The sequence below is a fragment of the Haliotis cracherodii genome, unplaced genomic scaffold (genome assembly GCF_022045235.1).
Source record: "Haliotis cracherodii isolate W230 unplaced genomic scaffold, xgHalCrac1.p SCAF_6, whole genome shotgun sequence".
NCBI lineage: Eukaryota > Metazoa > Mollusca > Gastropoda > Lepetellida > Haliotidae > Haliotis > Haliotis cracherodii.
Genome location: NW_027266319.1, coordinates 8,957,136 through 8,970,830, shown reverse-complemented (window position 1 = coordinate 8,970,830; position 13,695 = coordinate 8,957,136). Strand labels below are relative to the sequence as shown.

The 13,695-nt window shown below is 39.8% G+C and overlaps 1 protein-coding gene across 1 annotated transcript; it reads right to left on the bottom strand.

Moving 5' to 3' along the window:
- Positions 1 to 10,341: 10,341 nt before the first annotated feature.
- Positions 10,342 to 11,241, bottom strand: LOC139445506 (microtubule-associated protein 6-like). Its single transcript, XM_071226648.1, has one exon. It carries the CDS (start codon positions 11,239 to 11,241, stop codon positions 10,342 to 10,344), a length of 900 nt encoding a protein of 299 aa, XP_071082749.1.
- Positions 11,242 to 13,695: the final 2,454 nt, after the last annotated feature.

Genomic DNA, 13,695 nt, shown 5'->3' with positions numbered 1-13,695 from the left:
TGGTGCCAAGAGATTTAATCTACTCCCTAAAGGTTTCCATAATTCAAACAATGTCTTCAACTGCCTGGATGGGAATGAACACTTTTATTCAGAGCGACACAACACATCTCGTATTCACATGGGCATTTTCACACATGTGCATCTTTCATCCAAGATTGAAAATTTGTATTCTATGGGCATCGGAGAGATTTACAGTCTGGACTCTGTCTCCCCATCAAACAGCAGGATTGTTTCATTACCACATTCTGCATTCCAAGTGTATGGGAGGATTTTAATTAAGGAATATGCATGCTCATATTGTATTTGCCGACAATTAAATATTGTTGATGTTTCGTTGTGCATGCATGGAAATTAACATTTTTGAGGAGAGTTTGCGTTCATTGTTGTCAGAGTTTGAAACAAACAGAAGCATCCTTTATTGATGGCGACTGATCGTCCCGGCCAATAACCTTTACTTCAGGGTGTGTTTACAACTAATTAACATGCTCGCCTCAAGTTCACGTAATACACATTGGGTTTGGATCATGTGGTTCAGTATGTTTCACAAAGGAAATAAGTTGCTAACTTAATGAAAATTAATAGTTCTTACGAAACCTCTACCTCTATTACATATCTGCCATAAAACCTGTATTTTGGCTTCAATCACACTGACTAAAATCTTCAGATTTTTAACAGATGTCCTCTTCACTGTCAATTAAACACAACTAGTTGTCGCCAAGTAGTCTCGTAACTACCCAAGAATGAAAATTAATAATTGTAAGTTAGAAATGGACTTTAAAAAAAAAAATTCATTGCATGAGTAATCTGTTTGGTTTTGATTGTATAATTGATTTATTGCTTCAAAACCTTTGAAACAGTTTCAGTATATTCATTTTAAAAAAATGTTCCAGGGTACAATACCTCATATATATAAGACATCAATTGCCAGAGAATAGTCAAATTTTGATTATCCGATTAAACTGCTTGCTGTAAAAGGGGACTAAGCTTGTCGTAAGAGGAGACTAACGGGATCGGGTGGTCAGGTTGATGGTGACTTGGTTGATGCATGCCATCGTATCCCAATTGCGTGGATCGATGTTCATGATGTCAATCACTGGAGTGTCTGGTCCAGACTCAATTATTTACAGACCGCCATCATATAGCTGGAATATTGCTGAGTGTGGTGTAAAACAGCAAACAAACAAACCATAAAACTATTAAGACACTTTAATTCAGTTTTGATTTCGAAATCTGTAAATTTGAATTATCAACCAAATATGGAACATCTGAAGCGAAATCTAGATATCATTCCATCTACCATTGTTCCTCTATTTGACAGCATAATTTTGCTGTTCTGAGTACGTCCATTAATCTGTCTTCAAGCACAAGCAGGTGAGTTCATGGGACTAATGTGTTACAAGACATCTCTCAAAATTACCGTTATTAGAAGTTCCAAATGAATATCTGTAATTGTACTTCCTGTTGACAAATGGTTGCGAGTGAAGAACAAGAAGGAGGCCCCTACTGCCTCGTCCCTTGCATCTTCGTAATTACAGCAGAGGAAATGAAAGCCGCATTTGCAGTTGGTAAATAGGCGGTGTTATTTCCAGCATCCATATGCCATGATTGTGAGACTTATTACTCTTCCAGAGGAGATCTTTGTGCATTAAATGTTCCTGTATCTCTGTCAAAGTAATCTGAACATCTGCAGAGTACATTAGTTGTGTCTACTTGGTATTTATGCATGACATCTTTGTAATGTTGCAATAAGTGAAGTCATCACTTCGATTAGAAGGGATATGTCATTGATTTTATGCACTGCTGAGCTGATATTATTCTGCAAAGGGGGTTGATTCTTTCCATTAGTGGAAAAAATAAGTAATGTATGGTTTTGAAAATGTTGGTACATTTGGATGGTTTGATTTCCAAAGGGCAAACTGTACGGCTATCAGATACTCTTTAAATACATTACGTTTTTTCTAGTTTCCACTCACATTAAGCAGTGTTTTTAGAAGAACATTTGGAACTTTTCTCTATGCATGGAGAGATTCACACATTAGGCACATTTATGTGATAATTGTATTTAGGAGATGAATGTTGGGACATTTTGTAAAAATCGAATAAAACATGGTTCTATACTCTGACTTAATTGACAAGCAGACACACCCATCAGCATGTTATGGTATAATTTCCACAAATGGGCAGTAGTCAGTAGGGCGTTTGACTGATTTTGCTCGTCTTGGTTGCCGCTCTTAAGAGAGCCACCAATGTCTCTATCACATTTACAGGCCTCAGATTTTTACCATGTAGCCATATGGCTACTGGCATTTTTTTCCAGGTAGCCAGTGGTAAAATCAGGAAGTCAAGCCGATATTGTAGGTAGCCCGATGTGTTTGAAATTATCTTCTATCAAATAACCATTATAATATGTACAAGTCATAGCATTAGTCTTGGAATTGTATATTAGTGGAAACTGTACTTGATTTTTGTTATTTGTGACGCGAACAATGATGCAATTTATGTTACTAGATTATATAGGTATATCCTTGCTTATCCAATGAGCATTGTCAACTAAAATAAAATACTAATTAGATTAATATTTATGTATTTCGGTTCATTGTCAAGTTTAGAAGGAATTATATTTTCAAGTACAATTATTAGCAGATGTGTTTTCCAAGATCAGCTGTTATTTATTTTTGTGTCTACAGATGTGTAGCAATAGAATTTAGTCGCCACAAGAAATTTTTCAAGGTAGTCATTTGGCTACCTCTGAATTTTAGACAGTAGACAAATTGAAATTTAAGTCACATTGGCGACCATGTTAGTCACAACTTTGAGGCCTGATTTAGCCATTTGGTTTAGTCAGAATTTTTAGCTGACCTGACTGAAAGTGAGCGTGTGTCAAATGTGACATGTTGTTCATTCTGTTCTTCATCTGTCTGTCATTAACTGACTATTTTTCATTCCTGCAAGCAAATGGTTAAGAGTTAAATGATCTATTGACACATTTCATACAAGAGTTCCAATAGAGGCACTGCACATGCTGCATTAATTTACGTAACCAGATTGGGGTGATCAGGTAGCCTAGTGGTTAAAGCATTCGCTCGTCATGCTGAAGACCCGGGTTCGATTCCCCACATAGGTATAATGTGTGAGGCCATTCTGGTGTCCCCGCCGTGATATTGCTTGAATATTGCTGAAAGCGGCGTAAAACCATAGTCACCCATTATTACTGAGATGAGACTTTTATTGTAGAAGAAATGATGTATAGTGAGTGTAAATAGATGAAAATACTCTTCCAAGCTATCAGCGATGCAGATGTCACATGCAATACCTTACCATTGTTCAGGAGAAGATTTATCAGGAAATAGAAATGACACAAGCATGTGTGAAATGTTGCCAGCGTTGGATCGGATACTCTGCAATGTTGAGATGTCTCTCTGCGTTAGACAATGTTGCATGCTGAGGCCTCTTTCATTGTGGCTTTGGTTACAAAAAAACAGTTCATGTTTGTCATAGAGTTGTGTCGGAATCTCATAACCTTACATCATTGTGTCATTTGCTGTGTCAGCAGCGAAGGGTGATATGCCTGTTTCATGCATCACTGAGCTTGAATAGTCTCATTCGTTTCTTCCGCATGTTCTACGTGTTCAGGAATTCCATGTGAAGGTTCTCAGAACATTTGCCAAGAAGGTCGGTCAATGGTGAAGAAGTCAGCTGGAATGGTACTGATTGACATGCAGTCATAACTCTCCGTAAAACAAAGCTCATAGAGATGGAAATATATCACTAAGAAAAATATCTGGAATTGCCATCACCCTACAAGAAGTGCTTAGGAATATGTGGTGTTAAGAACAGCGCCTTGAATCCTCTTCAAAACATGAGCGCTAAAGAGAAGCCAATTATATGGTTTGGCATGTTCTGTTTTGACTGTGTATTGCTTTTTGGGGCTAATATTATCATAGAAAAAGAATTGTTTTGAAGCCAAGTGCATGGAACTATTTTATGATTCATCTTGAACAATCCCTCAATTGTTAGCGGTCTGACAACGTGAGTCTGTCATTTGTCCGTTTTCTCAAAAAATATTATCTTTATGAATGAGAACCACATAAGAAAACTGTATCATGTTCTGTTGTCTTTAAGTGGATGTTTTTTTGTATGAGTAAAAAATACACACTGTGACACCTATTGTTCAAATTTCTCTGTTTTTTTCTTAAACCTTGTTTGATGGTTTGTGAAGATGAAGACTTTCCTGTATCACTTATGCCCATTGATGTACTTAGGTAATCTAAATTTGCTGATATCAAGGTTTTTTGTGAAAGTGTTTGTTTGGTGTTGAATACAGTTGGTAACATGGTTGCACAAGGAATTCGAAATAATATGGAAAGAGAAAGCTAATACCTTTAGATGTTGTAATTTAATACAGTGAGATGAAAAATACAAGCTTTCATATTTTGCTTCGGAGAAGGTTTATGTCAGTCTTGTTTTGTTCGGCTTTCAGCAAACACATTGTTACTTGATAGCTACGATTCGGTTGTCTCAGTGAGTTGAAAAAACATAATCAGAAAACATTCAGTGGTCAAATTTCAGATATTTATGTGAAATGATGAACACAGCTGACACTTAATGTGAAACTCGTGTGGAATATTAAAATTTATTTTTTTCTTTGTAATATTCCCCAGGAATAGATGCCTTGTTGCTTTTATGTGATGAAATATGATTTTTGACCAACTTAATTTTATCATGAATTGTCTTTTGTTTGAAATCTGAATGCTGAATTTTATTTGATCCTAACTGGAAGAAAAGCATATTCTTTAGCATCACATTAGAGCTTTCCCTTCTTGTGTGAACAGTTTGGGGACTTTGGGAATTTCTACATCCTTGATTATCCAGTATACATCTCCATTCTATTTCAATAAATGCCCTAGATCCATTTCCAATTGTAGGTTTGTTTTGAGTTTAGTTTGAATTATGGATGCTGAATTATGGATGCTGAGAAAGGAAATTCAATCAAATTATTCCCCTAAGCTGAAGAAGTTAAGTGCTAGGTTGAGATAGGAGCAGAGTTGTGGTGTACATGTCACTTCCAACATGAGGAGGAGCGGTGGGGTAGCCTCGTGGTTAATGTGTTTGCTTTACACACTGACAATCCAGGTTTGATTCCCCACATGGATACAATGTGTGAAGCCCATTTCTGGTGAATTTCTTGCTAAAAGTGGAGTAAAACCTTAATCACTCACTCACTCTTAAAGGATGCTACAAGGCCAATGGGTCCAGGGAACTTTCTTGGTTTGTTGTTTAACGCGGCACTCAGCAATATTCCAGCTATATGACAGCGGTCTGTAAAAAATCAAGTCTGGACCAGACAATCCAGTGATTGACATCATGAACATCAATCCATGCAATTGGGATATGATGACATGCTTCAACCAAGTCAGCGAGCCTGACCACCTGATCCCGTTAGTTGCCTTTTACGACAAGTATAGTCGCCTTTTACGGCAGGCATGGGTTGCTGAAGACCTATTCTACCCCGCATCTTCACAGGTCTTCAGGGGACTTAAAAATTACACTTACCAGTCACTAGGGACTTGGTTTAATTATCATGTTGACCAGGTGAAGATCTGGGTTAGAATTGTTCTTCATAAATCCATGCTTGTGTATGAGGCAACTATTGGTATCGGGTGGTCAGACTTGCTTACTCAGTTCATGCATATCATCGTTTCCCATCTTTATTGATTGATGCTAATGATGTCAATCACCAGATTGTGTGGTCAAGATTCAGTTGCTTACAAGTGCGGGGTTAACAAAATAAAAAAATATTTGATCCTCTTGAGAGTTTTTTCCAATGGAGCTTGTTAACACTGTGCAAGCTCAACAGAAACATAGTTTCATTGAACATCAGACTATTCCATGCTGTCCTGACCATTTTGATTTCATTTCGAATCTAACGTTCCACGGCTGAAGAGAAAGACATTTAGATGATAATTAAATCCTGCTCATGTTTGAACATTATGTACAGTGCGTGATGAAAATACTCTTTCAAGCTTCTTGTGATCGTTATGAATTTCAACTTCATAACATGCCAGTTGAATCACTGAGATATGCATTTTCTTACTTTATTTCTCAAAAGTTGCATAAAAGGAACCAAATTATGGATATTCCAAACAGATTTCTTCATGCACATTTCTTTTTAAGTAGCGTGGTTTTTTTTCTTTTGCATAAAAATAGAAATTCCATCTGGTGTATGTGAAATAGATTAGAACAAAGTCATGCACTTGGCAATATATTCCAGGGTTCTTTGAACCCCCTTGTTGGTTGTGCTTGTGATAGTGTCCAGAGACAGGCTATAGAGTGGAGCATCCCAATGCTAATTGCCTGATGACTGATATCAATATAGCCTTTCAGTTTGAAAAAACTACTGGGTGCTTATGGAAAGTAATGAGTCTGGAATATATATTTTATCAAAAGATGGCTTACAGTTTCAGGAATGTAGGAGAAGTATAATGTGATGTGTATATTTTGATACAGATGTAGGAGAAATGGAGTTCGATGGCTTTCCACATTTTACCCATGGGGAACCAAATTCATGTACAGCTTGATGAGTGACCCTGAGATAATTAAGAACTACAATTTTTTGACAATGTAAAATTATCATCTTGTTGCATATAAGGTTTGTTTTGTTTATTGGCATTTACGCTACACCACACTCGACAATATTCCTGCTATATGACGGCTGTCTGTAAATAATCGAGTCTGGACCAGATGATCTACTTAATTGGGATACGATGACATGCATCAACCAAGTCAGCTTGGACATCTGATCATGTGAGTCGCCTCTTATGGCAAGCATGGGTTGCTGAAGACCTATTCTAACCCGGATCTTCACGGGTACTCATATAAGCATCGTAAGGCCCAGTCGTCTATGGCAGTACAATGCCCTGTGCAAAAAATGGGGAAACTGGGTTAGAAGAGGTCCCCAAACTCTATGCTGGTGGTAAGAGGCCACTGAATGGGACACGTGGTCAAGCTCTGTGACATGTTGATGGCATGTATATCATACCCTGATGGCTTGGATATTCGCTCACAATATCAATCACTGGTTTGTCTGGTCCAGATTGGATTATTTACAGGCAGCTGTCACTTAGCTGGAATATTGCTGAGTGCGGCGATAAAAAGCAAACAATTTACCGTGCAGAGTTGCGTCCCTTAGATGTGCCAGGAACCAATGATTATGGCTTCGAATTATTTCGTTTTCCTCCCCGATGAAGCTGTCATGCTGTATATAAGTGAAATATTGTCCAAAGTGGCATGAGACCAAAGTCACTCTCTCACTCACACACTATTAAAGTGGAATGTTCGCTTAGATGTGGTTTGTAGCACATCAGTGTTAATAAAGTAATTCTGCCGTTATGAAGATTTAGGTGACAAAAGCATGGCCTCTATTTAGCGTACATCTCCGAATAACTGGTGAACATGAACATGTAATTTAGCATGGATGTGTTTATTATGAAACTGTCTGGGACGCTGAGTGAATGACTAGGTTCAAGTCCCAATAGATGTCCCAGCCTTCACAGGCAATGAAAACATGGCTAGGAGGAGATTGCATGGGGAGTAATCATCATCTATGAGTTGCATCGGCCGATCATTGTTATGGCAGCATTATTGCCATATAAATGGGAGCGTTCTTTGAAGGAAGCACGACACGGCCCTCTACATCCTGTTTTGTAGAGTGTGTAAAAGCATAGGTCCCTGCAGACTGCACATCTCAATTGAGATTCCTTGGGAAAACATTTCTGCATTTTAATGGCAATTTGGGATAATTTTGTGTTTTAGAAGAAAAGCAAGGAGAAAATGCAATACGGAACTATCAGCCATGAGCTGAGACATCAAAAGGGTCATGGATTGAGTTAGATGTAATATTGTCATCTGTTGGCTACTTTGTGCAAAAATACCGACTTTGACAAAACCTGCCCATTTTTCAGAGCCGTTGTTCCCCTGTTCATTTCATGTCTGTGAGAACATATTGGCTGTTTGGTAACCCATGGCTAGAGCTGTCTGTCCTGCCAGGCACTTCATTGATAAATGGTGATGGAGACATGTTCCCACTTCGAAATGCTGCAGATTGTTGTTTCAAGGACAGTATTGTTTTTTTGTTTTGTGTGGTTGAAATGGATGTACTCAATATTTACCACTGAACATGTACATCGGCTGCATGGAACTCACATCTTTTAGGAGATATGTGATATTATGCTTCTGTTGGGAAAACACAATTTGGGTGGTCTGTTAACGCTCCTGGAAGCTGCCGTATCTTTGGATTTCTTTTGTTGAACTTGGAAAACAGTAAACTACAAGAAGAATGTGGTGATCTCCCCTGGCAGGTGCATCCCGCCAGATGGCGCTGAATCATCGTCACCTGTCAGCGCCACCTGATAAACACATTACATACTGCACACTGTAATATTTCTCCGACAGCTAATTGGGCAAGAACAATTAAACCATTAGTTCTGTGATAGACACTGCTTGATAACCTCGGGGTCACCGAGGGTTTGCAGACAGAGGTTCAGGAGGGGAAAGAGAGAGAGAAGGATGAAAGTTTGGAATGATGTCCAAAAGAGATATGGTCTTGTATAATTGTAAATATTGGCTTGACTTGTCCACATAAACAAAAGTGTGTTTAGGTTGAGGGTGTTAAATTGGTGGTGACCAGGTGGTAGGCCCATAAAGGTCCACGACTAACAGTGTCTGAGAGGACTGGGTAGGATCACGTTCCAGAGGTTGTGCTGTATCTACATCCTAGGCCCCGTTTCAGCACAATCTGAGATAATACAGGGTAAAATAAAGTCAATCTGCCTTCACAATCAGTTGATCGAGTTTGTTGAATGGCGATAAGGGTCTTCTGTATTATGGTTGCAGCAAAAATGAAGATGTTTTCTCAACAATTCGGCATACAAAGCATGAATGCATTCCTTGGGGGTTGACCAATAGTTTTGTGCATGTGCGTGTGTAGGGGGCAATGCTGGAATCTATTTTGAGGCAATATTTTTACAGTCATTGCTTTAAAAGATAATTCTTTTCTTTTCTAAGAGGAGGAACCAAACAGATTTTTTGGGACACACAAAAGATTATTTTGCAGAATATCCAGTATTTTTTTAATTACTGTTGTAGAACTTGACTAATGTTTGTTCACAGAAATAATGTTATCTTGTTGTTAAAAATATATATCTACAAAATACAAAATAAAATCCAAATGGAGCCCAGAACAATGCAATATTTTGAGGCTGAGGCTATCAACCTATCTATCTACTCTTGCCAAATCATTGTAAACTTGTTGGATTCTTTTTGTAATATATTCTCTAGGGGCTACAGGACAGACTGTTGTAGCACCTGAGGACAAGTTATATTTTAGAGACTGATCATTTTTCTTCTTTTTTACCAACTGGTCGGCCCCTGAACATGGATACATACACTCTTTATATTCATCATATATCACAGGCAATAGGCAGTAGAATTTAATTATTTGTAAGTGTTAAGTTGGAATATTCATAAGCTCAAGGGAACTTTGATTTTATCACTGTCTGCACTTTTTCATCATTTGTTGTCAGTCGATGTAAAATATTTTCCTTTGATCTCCTGGACTGATTTAGCCGAGACTTCCCACTCATGATGATGCCAATGGTATTTCTTGTGTAATTTATCAATATAAATAACACACATTCACTAAATAAAAAATGTAAATTGAAAAAAGTTTTTCTAAATGCACAAGGTTCGGAAAGCTGAAACTTCATGGGAATAGTAAAGGTCATTCCAAGTTTAACATGTTTTAAAGACATTTAAACTTGGCTGTTTGTAATAAGCTGCCAAATATGTTTCTCCCCTCACTATAATGGCTAAACTCTGTGTTGAAATTTCAAATGAGTATTTTCTCAACCGATGGAACTTGGATAGTTTACTCAAAGACATAAGAGTTGGACATTCATCATTGTTAGAAGGTGAAAGACTCCGAAAGTTGACACAATGCTACACAGTTAAAAATCCTATTTGTGCTGGCACGTGGTCCTGTGCACAGCACACAGGAGACAAATCAGGTGAAGCTTAGCAACCTTGGTCGCGGAAAGTAGTTGGATAGGTTTCGTCCGACTTGTCTCTGGGAGTTTCTGATGGTTCAGTCCTGTTACATGTTACATGTGGTGTCTCCGCAGGAAAGTGACTTTGTTCGAGATATGCCTCGTTTCATCCATCAGTTAATGGGTACCCGGTAGGATCAGATAGTATTGTGACTTGTTAACCTTCTATTGCCACACATGGGTCGTATATTCCCTAGTGAGCTGACCATAAATTGTTGATTTCACAGTATCCTGCTGGTCATACAGTGTCCTGCTGGTCATACAGTGGCCTTAGTACCGTGTCCTGCTTGTCATACAGTTGCCTCAGTACTGTGTCTTGCTGGTCATACAGTTGCCTCAGTACTGTGTCCTGCTGGTCATACAGTGGCCTCAGTACTGTGTCTTGCTGGTCATACAATGGCCTCAGTACTGTGTCCTGCTGGTCATACAGTGGCCTCAGTACCGTGTCCTGCTGGTCATACAATGGCCTCAGTACTGTGTCTTGCTGGTCATACAGTGGCCTCAGTACTGTGTCTTGCTGGTCATACAGTGGCCTCAGTACTGTGTCCTGCTGGTCATACAATGGCCTCAGTACTGTGTCCTGCTGGTCATACAGTGGCCTCAGTACTGTGTCTTGCTGGTCATACAGTGGCCTCAGTACTGTGTCCTGCTGGTCATACAGTGGCCTCAGTACTGTGTCTTGCTGGTCATACAGTGGCCTCAGTACTGTGTCCTGCTGGTCATACAGTTGCCTCAGTACTGTGTCCTGCTGGTCATACAGTGGCCTCAGTACCGTGTCCTGCTGGTCATACAGTTGCCTCAGTACTGTGTCTTGCTGGTCATACAGTGGCCTCAGTACTGTGTCTTGCTGGTCATACAGTTGCCTCAGTACTGTGTCCTGCTGGTCATACAATGGCCTCAGTACTGTGTCCTGCTGGTCATACAGTTGCCTCAGTACTGTGTCCTGCTGGTCATACAGTGGCCTCAGTACTGTGTCTTGCTGGTCATACAGTGGCCTCAGTACTGTGTCTTGCTGGTCATACAGTTGCCTCAGTACTGTGTCCTGCTGGTCATACAGTGGCCTCAGTACTGTGTCTTGCTGGTCATACAGTGGCCTCAGTACTGTGTCCTGCTGGTCATACAGTGGCCTCCTGGTCATACAGTTTCCTGCTGGTCATACAGTGTCCTGCTGGTGTCCTTCTGGTCATACAATGTCCTTCTGGTCATACAGTGTCCTACAGTGTCCTGCTGGTCGTACAGTGTCCTGCTGGTCGTACAGTGTCCTGCTGGTCATTCAGTGTCCTGCAGGTCGTACAGTGTCCTGCTGGTCATACAGTGTCCTGCTGGTCATACAGTGTCCTGCTGGTCATACAGTTTCCTTCTGGTCATTCAGCGTCCTGCTGGTCATACAGTGTCCTTCTGGTCATACAGTGTCCTGCTGGTAATTCAGTGTCCTGCTGGTCATACAGTGTCCTGTTGGTCATACAGTGTCCTGCTGGTCATTCAGTGTCCTGCTGGTCATACAGTGTCCTCCTGGTCATACAGTTTCCTGCTGGTCATACAGTGTCCTGCTGGTGTCCTTCTGGTCATACAGTGTCCTGCTGGTCATACAGTGGCCTGCTGGTCATACAGTGTCCTGCTGGTCATACAGTTTCCTGCTGGTCATACAGTGTCCTGCTGGTCATTCAGTGTCCTGCTGGTCATACAGTGTCCTGCTGGTCATACATTTTCCTTCTGGTCATTCAGTGTCCTGCTGGTCATACAGTGTCCTTCTGGTCATACAGTGGCCTGCTGGTAATTCAGTGTCCTGCTGGTCATACAGTGTCCTGCTGGTCATACAGTGTCCTGCTGGTCATTCAGTGGCCTGCTGGTCGTACAGTGTCCTGCTGGTCATACAGTGTCCTCCTGGTCATACAGTGTCCAGCTGGTCATACAGTGTCCTGCTGGTCATACAGTGGCCTGCTGGTCATACAGTGTCCTGCTGGTCATACAATGGCCTGCTGGTCATTTTAGATCAAATAAATTAATCATGTTTCTATCCTTTCCCATTTTAAGAAAGTTATTTATGAAATGACAAATAAAATTAATTCACATTGGCATGATTTACATCAAATATTTGAATTAATGTACAAGAGAAAGGTTAAAAAAATTAAATGTGACAACAACTTTTCTAGGCAGTTCCAGATATAAAAGTGTTTTCCTCTAAAAAATATTTTCTATGGTACTTTGTCAAGAATTGAATGGTAATGTCTGCTCAAAGGATGTTCATCAACACTAAATGGCGAGGAAATCCAACTTTTGAATGTTGTCATTGTTTTGCAAGTTCGCCCCATAATTATGTATTATGTATGGTGGTGAATGTATGCAATATCTTCCCTTTGTCATCAGTCCTGAACTTTTTCCACAAAACATTTCCCTACCATTTCTTTTTGGGAGATCACTGAGTGGAAGTTTTCTACGAGCCCATCTAACATCTTTTATGACATTTATTACACATGAGTCATCCCAGTCTTTGCAGGATATAAAAAATATAAATCATTGCTGTACTAAGAAAAATGATTACATTTCCAATCTGCAGACAATGGTAGTTTCCAAATAAGCCATTGAGGACAATTCTTAGAAACATAATATGCATCCGAGCATACATTAATCCTCACTGTATCATAACTTGTCATAACGCTGCTACTCGCCTGACAACTAAATCTTGTCGACTAGCATCATCAAATGGTTTGCCTTCTGGACCATGGTAATTCTATATTTATTTGTCTGTCTTGTGATCGCTGGCATAAAGGTACTGGTGATAAACATCATGGACCGGTTACATGATAGTGCTTCATAATGGCCTCGCTGGAAGATTTCGTCTCGAAACTTAAATACTAACAGAGTATAACCTGTGAGATAATTACGTAAATGTAATTGCAAGCATCGCACAGAACCAAAAGAATGATTCGACTCATTGTTGCCTGCAGTTTAGATAATGAGTGGGGGATGATTTTCTTCTGATGAGGCCATTCACATACATAAGATACAGCTATCTGCCTACAGACACTGTATGGAATATTTGTTAGGTAGGGAAGAGGGACATTTTTAAGATGCTAATCAATTATTTGGAATGGAGAAGGGTGGTTTATTTGTTGCCTATAACGAAGAAGGGCTGGTGTCAGTTCGCCAAAAGTGTCCAGTTCTGTTCCACATGTTTGAGTAGCCAGGGAGAAGTGCTACTTGTGACACATTGCCTACAGGTGTACTTCCATAGCATGACAAAAGACTCATTGCCTGCAGGTGTACTTCCATAGCATGACAAAAGACTCATTGCCTACAGGTGTACTTCCATAGCATGACAAAAGACTCATTGCCTACAGGTGTACTTCCATAGCATGACAAAAGTATGATTGTCTGCAAGTGTACTTCCAAAGCATGACAAAAAACTCATTGCCTGCAGGTGTACTTCAATAGCATGACAAAAGAGTCATTGCCTACAGGTGTACTTCCATAGCATGACAAAAGACTCATTGCCTGCAGGTGTACTTCCATAGCATGACAAAAGACTCATTGCCTACAGGTGTACTTCCATAGCATGACAAAAGACTCATTGCCTGCAGGTGTACTTCCA